This window comes from Lathyrus oleraceus, chromosome 2, assembly GCF_024323335.1.
Source record: "Lathyrus oleraceus cultivar Zhongwan6 chromosome 2, CAAS_Psat_ZW6_1.0, whole genome shotgun sequence".
NCBI lineage: Eukaryota > Viridiplantae > Streptophyta > Magnoliopsida > Fabales > Fabaceae > Lathyrus > Lathyrus oleraceus.
This window is the reverse complement of record NC_066580.1, coordinates 374961883-374978526: the sequence shown is the minus strand read 5'-3', so window position 1 is coordinate 374978526 and position 16644 is coordinate 374961883. Positions and strand designations below refer to the sequence as shown.

At 33.2% G+C, this 16644-nt stretch overlaps 1 protein-coding gene across 1 annotated transcript; it reads left to right on the top strand.

Moving 5' to 3' along the window:
• The first annotated feature begins 3552 nt into the window (after window positions 1-3552).
• On the top strand, window positions 3553-3894 carry LOC127123321 (uncharacterized). Its single transcript, XM_051053551.1, has one exon. It carries the CDS (start codon window positions 3553-3555, stop codon window positions 3892-3894), a length of 342 nt encoding a protein of 113 aa, XP_050909508.1.
• Window positions 3895-16644: the final 12750 nt, after the last annotated feature.

Genomic DNA, 16644 nt, shown 5'->3' with positions numbered 1-16644 from the left:
TTATCCCTGCAGAGCTGATCAGAGCATTGGATTCTTCGATCCCCAGCAGGCTCTCACTGCTGTACCTCCCCTAAGCGGTTGTTTCAGAATATACACTCCCCAGTAGAGTTGACAGTGCCAGACTATATATCCCCAGCGGAGTTGACAGTGCCAGACTGTATCTTCCCAGCAGAAGCGGCTGCTCCTCAGGGTTCGATGCCAGATCGATGATCTCGACGCCAGGTGAGCTGGTACACTATGCTTTCTACGCATATGTCGAACAAGTCAATGCAACTGAGGCATTTAAAGATTCGAAGTGGGTGAAAGCAATGAACGAAGAACTGAAGTCAATCGAAGTCAATAACACCTGGTCACTTATAGAATTTCCCCAAGATAAGAAGGCAATCGATGTGAAGTGGGTATACAAGGTGATGTTGAATCCCAAAGGATAAGTGACTCGACACAAGACGAGACTTATGGCGAAAGGATTTCTTCAGAAAGAAGGAATTGACTTCGACGAAATTTTTGCACCTGTTGCCAGGATCGAAACAATCAGGTTGGTTGTTGGTCAAACAAACATGAACAACTGGAAGATGTGTCAGATGGATGTGAAATATGCATTCCTGAATGACCCCTTAGAAGAAGAAGTTCATGTTGCACATGAAGGAGAAGAGCGATCCAAAACGCAGCGGAATTTTAAAAAACTTCTCCTTTAGTGATCCTTACGAATGGACATGATCAGTGATAGAATCATTACCTCTTGTGGCGAAGAATCATAAAGCAATTACCATGAAGATCGACAGCATGTCAGCTATTAATCTGGCGAAGAATCCGATAGCACATGGTCGAAGCAAAGCACATCAAAATGAGGTCCAATCATCTTCGAGAGCAGGTAGCAGATGGGAAGATGAATGTGGATCACTGCAGAACTGAGAAATAGATTGCTTACATCATGACGAAGGGAGTGCATGTCGAAATGTTTAGAAGACTAAGAGCAATGATGAATGTAGATAGCTTAGACACAATGAATTAGGTGGTGAATTGAATTGTAATTCCTTGTGTTAAAGAAGGTTGCTCGACAGAAGCAAGGAAGTGTCGAATCACCTAGTGTGCCGAGTTGTATAAATGTGTCGAAATGTCGAAGCATGTTGCTTCACATAGGATTTCGACTTAGGCCCATCTTAGTAGTGTTATCTATTTTGGACTTTTATAGTTTTGGGTTTTGGCTTAGTGAGCAAGCTAACCTAAATCTATAAATAAAGGGAGTAACCCTTATTCTTGTATGAAGAGAAGAAATAACTCATAACATTGTATTCGCTGAATTTTGCAGTTGCAAAGTGAATAAAGAAGTTTCCACAGGTTGTGGACAGAGGAAAAACTCTGCAAAAAATATTCTTCTTCTCCAACGTTCTTTTTTTTCTTTCTCGATTGTTCTTTTCTTTTCATTGTCATTGCGTGGTTGATAACAATCTTGTTCATCAAGATTAATAGAAATTCTCCATAGATTGTGATAGATTTCCAATAGATTATCTATTATGTCGTTGTGTAATTCAATTTTATGAAATAATATTGTAAATTATTTTAATTTTCTATTTTATTTCAATTTTTTTAGTAAAATAATAAAAAAAACTCAAAACAAAGCAATAGCCACTGTCTGTGGCGCATGCTCCTAGAGGATGCATGCATGCGCCACTTGTAGTGATATCATGTAGATGCATGCACCACTTGGGATGGCGCATATGTATATTGTATCAATGCATGCGCCATTTGTGATGGCTACTCCTCTTACTAGAGTTGTCAAAATGGGCAAGTTCATATGGACCGACTCGAAAAATCATAGGGCTTGGACCTTAAAATTAGAGCCTATATTTTTTAGGTTTTTTTTTTTGGCTCAGCCCTAAAAAGTCTGTTGTGTTATTAGAGTTAGCTCGTATGGGTCGTGGGTAGCCCATTAGACCCACATTGCTATAAATTTTAAAAATATTAATACTCATATTGTCTTACTTCAAATAACACATTGATTTTTTTCACATCATTAAATTTTTTCTCTATTCTATTCAATCTTTCTCTTTTAAATCTTATATCTTAATATAATCAATATTTTTTCCTCGTATTCTATTAATTTCTTTTATGTTAAATATTCAAGTATTATTTTATACAATTAGACATATGTTATATTTAAAAATACATTATAGTATTTATAAAAAATAATATAGTATTTAAAAATATATTATATTTAAAATAATATAATTTTTAATTTCATTTATAAATAATTATGAGGTTTTATTTTAATTTTTTATTAGAAAAAATCCGTTTAAGGTCGGGTAGCCCAAAGCCCATCTAGAGTCGGGTTCGGATAGTAATTTTCTAACTCATATTATATTAGGATTTTTTTGACCCAATCCTAAAAAATTAGAGGTCCGTCAGGGTCGGCTCGTTAAGAGCGGGTAACCCATTTTGACAGCTCTATCTCTTAATTGCATTTTTTTGTTTGAAATCTGGTTAATTTGGTAAATTTTTAAAATGTTGATTATTTTAGTATATAATTTAAAAATGTTGATTATTTAAAAAGATCAAAATAATATATTTTTTAAATATATAAAATATAGAATTAATTTTATTTGTTTTAAAGTAAAAAATCAATCCTATGTTCTTTGTCTAATAGGATAAAAGTGATAGAATAACTATGCAACTATAGATAAAAGTATTTTTAGTGACAAATATTAAGGCATTATTATGAATGTGTGTCACAATATGGTATTCTTTTAATGAGTTTCTGCTTGTTATGTTCTCCCTTATTTTGGATTGTCCTCTTTATATATTAAGGATTGAATACCGTGTACTCCTTATATTATAATCTTTGTTTATAAAAAAAATCTTCGATATAAAGTCTAGAGTAAATATATTTGTGAAAAAAAAAGTTAACAAATATTTAGTGTTTTTTTTTTATTATTTAAAATCAACCTCATTACGTGTATGTTATTAACAAACAATTGCTTACTAATTGCCTTTTTTTTAGTTCGGTTACTTGTTGATAAAGATTATATTTTTTAAATACATTAACAAAATCTTTTTCTTTTCTAACATAACAATTAATCTCATATTATATCTTAACAAAATCTAAATTTATATAATATTTTATTTAAACAACATTAAATATTAGTATCTTTAAATATTCTGTTAACAACTTGTTGTCCTCTGCGTGAATATACAACGGATTGAATTTATATATATATATATATATATATATATATATATATATATCTATATATATAATATATATATATATATATATATATATATATATATATATATATATATATATATATATATATATCTATATATGAAGCAAACCTAGAAACATAGCTACTTTTCAATCAGTAAAAAAACCCTAGCCACAATATAGCAATAGCGATGAAGCGAGATTGGGCAAACTTAGATTCCCTTGCTCTGAATTTGATTCTTGAGAAGTCAATAGAACCAACCTATCACATTTGGTTTGGTTCTGTCTGCAAAAATTGACACTCAGTTTCAAAGCTTAATCATCACTACAACATCCAATTTAGAAGTAATATGCTGCCTATGCTAATGATCCCTTCAGAGAAGAGCGCAGAGAAGCGAAAATTGTATAGTGTTGTAGCAAATAGAGTGTATCCCTTTGAGTTGACGATGCTTAACAAAAAGAGATGTTGTGGCTCAAGCTATGGATGGCTTGCAACAGTGGATGCAGATAATATCATAACATGGGTGAATCCTTTTAAAGATGTAGCTCCTATTATTTTACCATGGATTGATATTTATATGCAATATAAAGACTGCGAATTTAACATTCATAAGGTTACTTTGTCTGTGGACCCTATTACAAGTCCAGATGATTATGTTGTTGCAGCAATTTATACTAATCGTGGTGTTTAGCTTTTATCAAAGCTGGACAAGAGGTTTGGACATACATCCAAGAAAACGACCATTTTGGTTTCATTGATATTACATTCTACAAGGGTTTGGTTTACGCGGTAGATCGTTGGAAAAAATTGTCTCTTTTGAACTTTGTTATTCAAGTGATCCTCATGACATTTTTGGTAGGGAAAGAAGAAATCCAAATGTTTTTTTAGAAACAAGTGAAGATGAAATTTTTCTCCTCTAACTTATCTAGTGAAATCTTTGGAGGGAGAGTTGTGGATGGTAAGAAGGTTTATAACTAGAGAGGAAGACAATATAAACAAAGGTACTAAAAATTTCCATGTATTTAAATTGGTATTAGACGATAAAGGTGAGAAGCTTATTCATTTGTTGAAACTTGAGAGTTTGGGAGATAATATTTATTTTTTTGTGTGACGGTGATTCAACGTCTATATCAGCTTCATATTTCTCAAATTCTTTACAAAAAGATTTAATCTATTATTCTGATAATTATTTTGACGATGAACCTAATCCTTATCCTGAAGGTCCTTTTGATTTAGGAATCTATAATGTTAAATGGGAAAGTTTCGACCTTCATTGTCATTACAAATCTTACTTCAAAGCTATGTCACCTCCTATATGGTTGTGCCACCATTTCAATGAGATTGATTATTGTTTTGATGCGGTTTTTTAATTAGGTTTGATTGTTATGTTCTTTGATTATAGCTTATTAACGTTTTTTTTATTAGTTTTTGAATGTCATGTTGATTAAGAATATTATTGTATCAATTATGGGTGTTTTTTTATGATAAGAATATTTAGCTTTTAACAAACTACACGGAAAAAATGACATTATTGAATGTTTTTAGTTTGTATTATTTTGTTAATATTTGTTTACTTTTTGGTCTTATCCAAAGGAACCGTATATTTAGCTTTTAACAAACTACACGGAAAAAATGGACATTATTGAACCATTTCAATGAGACAAAAAATGGACATTATTGAAAGTTTCTCAATTTAAATGGGTACAAAAATATTTTTAATTAGAAATTTTAAAGGATTCTGAACAAATGAATTGAGTTATGAAAATAAATAATTTATTAGGTTATGACATAGTATAATGCGGCTAAAAGAAGATACAATCACTTTTGACTATTCATTTTTGCAAAGCATAAATCCTCATAACATATAAAAGAAAATAGAGTTTGCGTGAGCTGAGTTGAAGACTGAAATAATAATCCTAAGTCTTTTTTTATAAATATTTCAATTAATCCAAAATCATTTCGAATAAATTAATCATCAACTTTGATTATTAACGAATTAAGTGAATTCGATACTTATTAACAGTTATTATTGAAATGTTACTTCTATACTACTCTGAATTAAGTGAATTCGATACTTATAAACAATTATCTTTTGAATATTACTTATGTACTACTCAGATAGAACTGTGCATTACGGTCTATCAGTATTACACTATCCAAATGTAATGACGCTTTTTCTTAGGTGTGCGTGACACCATATCTTCCCATGTTGGTTTTTCTTTTTCATGCTCTAATAATGTTGGTCTAATGTATATGTAGAAGTGCTTATTACTAAGTTTGCAATTTTTCCTTATTTTTCTTCTGTTTCTCTGGTGCTAGTTCCATCAAATCTTTGTATCCATAACTTCCATGATTAAAAATTATAGAATTTTTCTGGTTCGAATGATTTTGGTTTGAAATTGTCTTTCCGTGATTCAACGGAATCTTTATTAAATTCTTCAAAAACATAAACAAATACAATAATAAAATAAAAAACACTTATAATTACTGAAAAATCATTTCTAAAACAATGTAATGACAAACTATAATCACAGTCCAAACTTAATCTCTATTTATCCTCAAGTAAGAAGCATGGAATTTAAGATTTTAAAAAAAATATGACAATTTACCTACTTTGATGATAATGTCTTAGACTATTTACTAATACTCCCATGTTCCAGTTCTAAGTTTTGATTTCATTTTCATACCTTGAGATAGATTAATCAAAAGACTTTCATTCAATCAACATTTAATGATCTTTTTTTCATAACATTGAAAAATTTATAAAAAGTCTTGGAGTTACGCAAGCTTTTGAGGTCATAAATTTTGTAATATAACTTGGATTAAGGTATGATCAATTTGGATACATAGAATAAATTTTGGAGCTACACACTAAATTTTCATTCTTCCATTCTTTAATTTATTTTTTATTTTTTCACGATAATCAATCCTATAAGGGTTTGGCCTTAAGTTATTTGAGACTTCTTTCTTTCTTTTACTGGTATCCATTCAATTTTATTTTTCTTTTCTCCTTAAATTATTTTTTTGTTCTTTCTCTCTTTTTTTTTTCAATGGATACAATTTTTTGATGTCATTTGTTTTAATAATTTAGAGTGAATATATATAATAGTTATAATATTAGAGCTAATAATTACAAATTAAGAAGAATAAATCAATTCTCAATTTATCTTAAATTTGTCTATTTTATTATGGGAAAGGTGATAAATATAATTAAGAGAAATAAATTTGTTCTCGATTTGTTTCTAATTTGTCTAATCTATTTTAGGAAAGATGATAAATATAATTACACTGTGATATTATATCCTGATTGATACCTCTTAAATTGATGTGGTTTGTCAATAAGCATTGTATTGCTAACAACAAACTGCTGATGTGGACACGAAACAAACTTGAAATTCAGCACTGACATAAAGATGTTATGTAATTGTAATTTGATCATCAATTGAATGACAACCAATTTCGATATGATTGATGCATTCATAAAAAAACGGATTTACACTGATTTATATGACACTGGTATTGTCAACATAAAATGATGTTAGCTCACTTTTGAAGAAATTCAAATTCAGGAAAAAGATCACGAAGCCAAATTATTTTTGAACAACCAGTTGACACGATACGATACTCTGATTCAATAGATGTTACTTTTTCACGAGATCAACGAAGAAACATGCATCAGCTAGTGGTTTGTCAATAAGGATGCAAATGACATTTCTTTCGTTTTCAGAACCCATGGTATTAGTGGCACAACAACTTCAGCAAATAAGTTATCCCCTAGTAAAATAAACTAAACATCTTGTTTCACGTGCATCAAATTGCATGAATACAGAAAATAATTAAACAATAACGGAAATCACAATCACAAACCAGAATAAAAATCATTAAAAAACAAGAATCAATCGTAATAGATACATAATCATCAAATGAACAAGAATCAATTGCAACAACACAAAGCAAAAACAAAATAGCTAAGATGAAATCATGACACGACAACCCAAAACATAGAAATGTAAATGAGTGACAATCCATAACACAATAAATAATCACGATCTCAATTCCAAATACCGAGAGTCGTGAAGATAAAACTACAAACAAGTACAACGATTTTGATTTTGAAAGAAACACATTCGAAAAATAATTTCGAGAACGACATAGTGAGTGTGTCAATGTTTAAACAAGATAACATGATTTCACATGTTTTGTTTAATTGAACATTCAGGTACAATGTCCCAAATTCTTTTCTGATATCTTTTGCTTTGATATTTCAATGAATATATAATAGTTAAAACATTTAAAGCTAATAATTACAAATTAAATGAAATATATCAATTCCTGATTTGTCTCTAATTTGTCTAATCTATTTTAGAAAACATCATAATATAATTAAGCGGAATAAATAAAATCTCAATTTATCTTTAATTTATCTTATCTATTTTAAGAAAGATGATAAATATAATTACATTTAATTTTATTTTCTGATTGAAAGAATTTTCTTTAAGAAAGTTGTCTTATAAAATATGAGTTATGAGATCCCACAATATTTTCCATTTGACAAACGGTGGAAGGTCTTTCAACTAGGATTCTATGCGCTATTAAGACAATGTCAAATACCTCCACATGAAGCATGTCAGCAATCTCTTGAGAAGACGGAATCTTCTCCAAACCACTGAACGGTAAATAGTCAAGAATATGTATATCCACATGATAAGCATACTCTTCCAATGTAGGCAAAAGCTGGAAATCCGGAAAAATGAAGCACCGATACAAAGAATCGTAGAACTGCACCAACACACTCATCAGACCTTCATCCACCTTGGTAGAAATAATAGATAGAAGCTTCCCATGGAGAGATTTGAACTCCAAGGGCTCTAATACATAAGATGTCAGATGCCTTAACTCTTTCAAATCGGGTTGTCTGAAACTGTACTTCTTCGTATTCCTTCTTTGCTTATCCATGTCTGAAAATTTGCAAATAGACCTCTTAAGTTCCTTGCAAAATCTTATTGTTGATGACATGAATGCGGATGAATGCATGGATGCATGGATGCAACAAACACACTCAAGGATCAAGCAAGTCACACGACACAAAGGTCACGGGATGGCTCAAGTCATCGTCAATACCAATCATCCATTTTGGTGGATTATGGTTTACACCTTATCAACACCCAAGTTCCATTGATATTAAGGATATACGAGAACGGATCGACCGCGAATCACAGATTTTGTTGTGAGTCACGAGCATGGAGTCTCGTTAAGAACCACCCAACAGGAGTGTACTATGGTTAAACTTGACAATCATGTTCTAAAAGGTTCCCATAGTCATCATCCCATCTTTCGGATATTGTAGGACAAAACGACTACTCGTATTCCAAAAATATTCTCAAGAGAGAGTCTTATGAGTGTAGTATCGCGTAACAATCGCATAAAGTCTTACACTTGAACGACCTTCTCACTATGTCCTAAAATAGGCCAAGATGGGCTAGGTATCTAAGGTCCTTGGCTTCTAGGGTTCATATTGGAAAGAGTAATGCCTAACCACGACTACTCGTGTGACATTAGTGATCCCAATAAAAACCTCCACCAAGTGAATGGGCTTGCAAGTTAACTTGTTAAGGAAAACTCCACACAAGTCAACAAGACTATGCCATTCTCCTATCATAAGTGCACTCGAGTTCGGGTATAGAACTCATCTCACAAGAGACCACCAAGCATACAAGCAGTTAATATATCAAGCAATTCATACATTACAAATAATACATTCATCCCAAATTTGCATAAAAAATATGCCACAAATAAATATAAACATACAACACATACAAGCAAAAAGTAGGCTAAACCCACGGGGAGAATTGCCCGTTTGCAGATGTTGTTATCAGAGTATGATATTGAATACCGATCTTAGAAAGCAATCAAAGGTAGTGTCTTGGCTGACCATTTGGCTCACCAACCAATTTAAGATGACCAGTTAGTGCAGTATGATTCTCCTGATGAAGAGATCTTGTACTTGAAAATGAAAGATTGTGATGAATCATTGCTTGAAGAAGGCCAGAACCTGGTTCTCGTTGGGGCATGGTATTTGATGGAGTTGTTAATCAGTATGGTAATGACATTGGGGAAGTGATCATTACTCCTCAAGGTACGCATTTTCCATTCACAGCTAGATTGAATTTCAAGTGTACAAACAATATGGCAGAATATGAAGCTTGCATTATGGGGCTCGAAGAGGCCATTGATCTAGGGATCAAGCATTTAGATGTCTTTGGAGATTCAGCTTTGGTTATGAATCAAATCAAAGGTGAATGGGAGACGAATCAACCCGGTTTGATACCATATAGAGATTATGTGAGGAGGATTTCAACTTTCTTTACAAAGGTTGAGTTTCATCATATCCCTCGAGATGAAAACCGAATGGCAGATGCTCTTGCAACGTTGGCGTCAATGATTGTAGTGAAGTATTGGAATGAAGTTCCCAATTTTACTGTGATACGTCTTGATAGACCAGCTCATGTGTTTGCTGTTGAAGAGATCAAAGACGAGAAGCCATGGTACTCTGACATCAAGTGTTCCCTCCAAAGTCAGATTTACCCTCCTGGGGCATCTTTGAAAGATAAGAAGACTTTGATAAGATTAACCGACAACTTCTACCTGAATGGTGATGTATTATAAAAGAGAAATTTCGATATAGTTCTGCTCAGATGCATGGATATACACGAAGCAGACCTATTGATGACTGAAATCTATTTGTGAAGAAATGCCACAAGTGTCAAATATATGTAGATAAGATTCATGTTCCTCCGAAATTGTTGAACGTCATTTCCTCCCCATGGCCCTTCTCCATGTGGGGAATTGATATGATCGGCGTGATTGAGCCCAAAGCGTCGAATAGACATTGTTTCATTTTGGTGGCAATCGACTACTTCACAAAATGGGTTGAAGCGGTATCGTATGCAAATGTAATCAAGCAAGTTATTGTGAGGTTTATCAAGAATCAAATCATATGCCGTTACGGTGCGCCAAGTAAGATCATTACTGATAATGGATCGAACTTGAATAATAATATGATGGAAGCTCTTTGCAAGGACTTCAAGATTGCACATCATAATTTTTCTCCCTACAGACCTAAGATGAATGGGGTTGTTGAAGCTGCGAATAAGAACATCAAGAAGATCATTCAGAAGATGGTTGTGACATATAAGGATTGGCATGAGATGCTCCCATTTCCTTTGCACGAGTATCGTACATCCATCCACACTTCAACAGGGGAAACCCCTTTCTCTTTTATATATGGTATGGAAGCAGTGCTCCCCGTAGAGGTTGAGATTCCTTCGTTGCGTGTGCTCATGGAAGCCAAGTTGACTAAGGATGAATGGTGTCAGACCAGGTATGATTAGTTGAATTTAATAGAGGAGAAGAGATTGACTGCCATGTGTCATGGTCAGTTATATCAGCAGAGGATGAAGAAAGCTTTTGATAAGAAGGTCAAACCTCGCGTATTCTGGGTAGGTGACCTTGTGCTCAAGAAGATTTTCTCTTTTAAATAATAAATAAAAAAAAAAAAAAAAAAAAAAACCAAAAAACCAGATTCTAGGGGAAAATGGACTCCTAATTATGAAGGCACATATTGTTAGACTATGGCACGGAACTAGAAGGGGGGGGGGGGGTTGAATAGATCCCAATTAAAAACTTGAGTCGGCGCTACCAATTAGAAATTGGTTTTGAAAAATTGTTTTAAGTGCGGAAGCGGCCGAGGAAAATTTTAGTCTAAAACGAACCGTTATTGGAAAACCGGATATGCGTTAAGCTAATGGATTAGAGATAAGGTGAAATACAAATCACTACACTAATTGCACAATCAATGATATGTTTCACTTACTAGGAATCCTAGTTCCAATGATCCAAAATACCAAATCAAACTAGTTACAAACTTAAGACAACTTTGGTTTAGGCAATTTCTCAAACACTTGGTGTGCATAAACACTCCAAGTGATATTTGTGTTGAGTAAGTAATTCAAATTTATCTAGTACAATATACTATTGTACTTTGGATTCAAACAACAGTTTTAATCTCTTACTCAACTTATATCAACGTTGGTAAAATTGCTTAAACTAAAATCATTTAATGTTTAAGCTGAAAAACGATTATGCAGAAAATTAAAGAAGACAAAGATTTGATGAGGCAGTTCCCCCGCCGTCCTCGCTTCGGGGTACGTCTGCCCTCAATTCTAAACTTAGAATTGAGATGATTTAATTAGATATCACCTGTGAAATTTAACCGTTTATACAAGGATTGCAAAGCAAGTAAACAACAGAACTCCCAATGTGTTGAATGATGCTTCCTATCCTTGCTCCTTGATTCAAGATGAATCAAGACCTTCGATCGTTGTTACTAGACCTCCGATTCCAGCCCCTTGTTGAAGAATCTTCCGTTCTTCAAACCCTCGGCCCGGCTGATCTCAAACACAACGAATCGAACCTGAATCCTTCACTTCAATATCACCGAATCCGCTACTAGACTGATGAAGACTTCCTCTTCTCAATCACCTTCGCTCGGCTGAATATTGATGAAGCAATTCGTCCAAAAAACCCCAAACACAAACCGGTATTGGAGGACAAAACCCTAACGGTTTTATTCAAGAAAGAACCTGCCACAAGCTTCAACCCGAACCGGATTCTCCAATCACAGCTTCGAACCTTATCACCTTTAATCGATCACGAACCACATCAAAAATAATTGTGTGTAGTTGATGTGTTGTGAAATGTTGAAGATGAAGATGATGAATCTTGGACACCTTTTTCACTCTTTCTTGTTTCCTTGAACACTTGAATTCAAATTACAAATGTTAGTTGATAAAGATGATTTGACTTCTATTTATAGTAATTAGCAAACCAACCAAAAATAACAGCTTTTCAAACAGTGAAAAATACTCAGAAAAACTGAGTTTTCGCACGAGCGGTCGACCATAGGTCGGCGTGCGCTGACCCGTGGGAGATGCGCCGACCCCTATGGTCGACTCATGTCTTTCATGCGCTGACCTGTGGGAAAATTGAAAGTTGCATGCGCCGACCCTATGGTCGACTCATGTGTTCCATGCGCTGACCTGTGGCCAACAGCAAATGCCATGCGCCGACCTGCGGTTGACTCAAGCAATCATGCGCTGACCAGTAACCAACTGGTCTGAGTTATGCGCTGACCCGTGAGTTATGCGCCGACCCTTATGGTCGACTCAAGGTCTTTAAATCTGCAAAAATTCGTATTTTGTGATTTTCATGCATTCGTCATGATCACACTTTGTCCACATATATTTTAAGAATTATAACAGATTTAGATAAGCATAGGAAAGGATATGATAGGTGATGTGTTGCATTTGTATATAGACGTAGAATCGACAACGCCGATTCGTCCATGGTGGTCATTTGTCATCATCGAAACTTGTGATTGTATGTTGTCTGACAATTTGCCTTTACATACTCCCCCTTTTTGATGATGACAACCTGTGCAAAACCAACGAGACACACAGCGTGTGGTATTGACACTATCATACCCCAAAATTTGCCCGTTAATCTTGCAAGACATTTTTCAAGGCATTCCAACTCATTTTTTAAGGCATTGATCTTAGAGGAACAAACTCCCTTTTCTTGTCTTAGTATATATCTTAACAAAATCTAAAACTTATATGATTTTTATTTAAACAACATTATATATATATATATATATATATATATATATATATATATATATATATATATATATATATAATATATATATTATATATATATATAAATATATATATATAATATATATATATATATATATATATATATATGTTATATATATAGATATATATAATATATATATTATAATATATATATATATATCTATATATATATATATTATATATAATATATATATATATATATATATATATATATAATATATATATATATATATATATATATATATAGATATATATATATATATATTATATATATATATATATATATATCTATATATATCTATATCTATATATATATAAGAGATGTGAAGCAAACCCAGAAACATAGCTACTTTTTAATCAGTAAATAAACCCTAGGCACAATATAGCAATAACGATGGAGCGAGATTGGACAAACATAGATTCACCCAGTCCTAAAAAGTTCGAGGTCCACCAGGACCGACTCGTTTAGGAGCGAATAATACATTTTGACAACTCTACATCTTAAGTGCATATATTTTTTGTTTGAAACCTGGTTAAGTTGATAAATTTTTGAAATTTTAATTAGTTTAGTATATAATTTAAAAATGTTGGTTATTTAAAAAAAATAGTTTTTTTAATATATAAAATATACAATTATTTTATTTGTTTTAAAGTAAAAATCAATCCTATGTAGAATAAATATACAACTATAGATAACAGTAATTTTTAGTGATAATATTAAGGCATTATTATAATGCTTGTCACAATATGGTATTTTTTAGTGAGTTTATATTGTAATATTTGTTTATAAAGAAAATCTTCAATATAAAGTCTAGAGTAACTATATTTGTGACAAAAAAAAGGATTGCTTTTTAATTATTCTATTATTTACTCCAATTTACTTCCCTTATTTGTTGATAAAGATTATGTTTTTTAATTACATTAACAAACTCCCTTTTCTTGTCTTAGTATTATATCTTAACAAAATCTAAACTTATATGATATTTTATTTAAACAACATTAAATATTGGTATCTTTAATATTCTGCTAACAAACTTGTTGTTGCGCCGTGCGCGTGAATATAGAACTTATAAAATATTTTTTTAAACAACATTATATATATATATATATATATATATATTAATATATATATATATATATATATATATATATATATATATATTATATACTATATATATATATATATATATATATATATATATATATATAGATATATATATATATATAGGAGATGTGAAGCAAACCCAGAAACATAGCTCCTTTTCAATCAGTAAAATAAACCCTAGCCACAATATAGCAATAGCGATGAAGCGAGATTGGGCAAACTTAGATTCACTTGCTCTGAATTTGATTCTTGAGAAGTCAATAGAACCGATCTATCACATTTGGTTTGGTTCTATCTACAAAAATTGGCAAACTTAGAATCGGGTTTGGCTAGTAATTTTCTAGCTCATATTATAATAGGAGTGTTTTGACCCAGTCCTAAAAAGTTCGAGGTCCACCAACACCGACTCGTTTAGGAGCGAACAATCCATTTTGACAACTCTAAATGTTAAGTGTATAATATTTTTTTGTTTGAAACCTGGTTAAGTTGATAAATTTTTGAAATTTTAATTAGTTTAGTATAAAATTTAAAAATGTTGGTTATTTTAAAAAAAAATAGTTTTTTTAAATATATAAAATATACAATTATTTTATTTGTTTTAAAGTAAAAAATCAATCCTATCTAGAATAATATACAACTATAGATAACAGTAATTTTTAGTGATAAATATTAAGGCATTATTATAAATGCGTGTCACAATATGGTGTTTTCTAGTGAGTTTATATTGTAATCTTTGTTTATAAAGAAAATCTTCAATATAAAGTCTAGAGTAACTATACTTGTGACAAAAAAAAGTTAACAAAATATATATATATATATATATATATTATATATATCTATATATATATTATATATATATATATATATATATCACCTGATTAAGTGTATGTTATCACCAAACAATTGCTTTTTAATTATTCCATTATTTACTCCAATTTACTTCCGTTATTTGTTGATAAAGATTATGTTTTTTAAATAACATTAACAAACTCCTGTCGCATTACGCGAAAAACCGGCGGGAAAACAAGAACAACAGAGCCGCCACCGTGCGTTATTTATCCCAACAGAGGGAAAGGAAACGCTCAGAGTAAACCTGGAAAAAGCATGGTCTCGCGACCAAAGAGAATGGGATCGGGAGTCGGTTATGCGAAGGGAAGGTATTAGCACCCCTACGCATCCGTCGTACTCGACGGGATCCACGCACAATAGGAAGGGAAATTGGTTGCTAAAACACTGCTCACACACACTCACACTGGCTGAAAGAGACACAAGAAACAGACTGAAACTGACTCGGCAGGATATCGTATCCTGGGCCTACTTAGTCTATCAGGCATAGACATCAGAGTCAAAGTAGTTCGGACCGGGGGGAAAACATGCTCGCTAGGATGTCGCATCCTATGCATACGTATCTCCTTTGGACGAAGGAGAATCAGAGCATCCGTAGCTCGGCTAACACGCACACAAACAAACACAGGCAAAGGCAAACGTGGAGCCTGAATGCCAATCACTGGGCTTACATCAGCATCCGAACCGAAACACGCAAAGAGGCAAACATGGAGCCTGAATGCCAATCACTGGGCTTACATCAGCATCCGAACCAAAAACACCGCACACTGGAACCCGAATGCCACTCGATGGACTTACATCAGCTTCCAAGCACACAACAAGACACAGGAAGAATAAGGGTCTCGATTGCAACTAGGGCAAGAGAAAGGGAGGTCTCAATCGCAACGAGGGCGAGAGAAAAGAATTAGTGTTAGTCGTTAGTCAAACTCGGCAAGACATCGCGTCTCGTGCCTACGTATCTCACCTGGACATGAGAATCAGAGTTGCCGTAGTTCGGCTAAACTATTCCTGTTGGTTCGTGTTTTTTAAGTGGACAACGTCACTACGCAATCTACCGGATGCTCGACCTTTGGAGACTTACTCACCTGTAGTAGAAGGAGTGGACGTATCCTTGAGAGGGGATAATGTTTGTTTGTGTTTTAGGAAAGCTCAAGCAAGAAAGGAAGTCCTATACGAAGGAACCGTGCTACCTTAATTGTCATGCAACCGAGACTACGCGGAGTCTAGCAAACCTAGGGGATACAATCACACCACACAAACATATACAGCATGAAATAAACACACCAACAAGGGGGCTCAAACATCAAGGCTAGGCTTTAGTCGAGGGGTCATATCAACCTCAACAAACAAGCCTCTGTATCGGGGTCAGGTTAGCTCTTAACCTTGCCATTGAGGGGCTAAGGTGAAGCCAGATGAAAGGTGATGAGGGGTGTGCCTCATTGCTTCTATCTCAGGTCCGAGAGAGCATGTAAATATAAGAATGTGGGGGAGTTCAGAAAGATGGAACTCTTTCCCCAATTAGACTCGATAGATCTTGGGTTTGGATCTCAATGCTACAACCAGGTAATGGGAGCAAGGAGAAGACTCACAGAATAGTGGGGGATAGATTGCTTATCCCTACCTTCCACCAATTGCCTCAAATGAGGACTTTTCCTGCTTGGGACAAATATAAACATACACAAGCATTGCCTCTTAAGGAGGACTTCAGACAGTTTTGCCCGGCCCGGTAACAGCCGGGTCTCCAGACTACATGAAGAAGAAAGTTCTATACCTC

Bases quoted from the DNA above. Each gene is read 5' to 3' on its own strand.
- LOC127123321 (XM_051053551.1), top strand. From the start codon at position 3,553: ATGCTGCCTATGCTAATGATCCCTTCAGAGAAGAGCGCAGAGAAGCGA.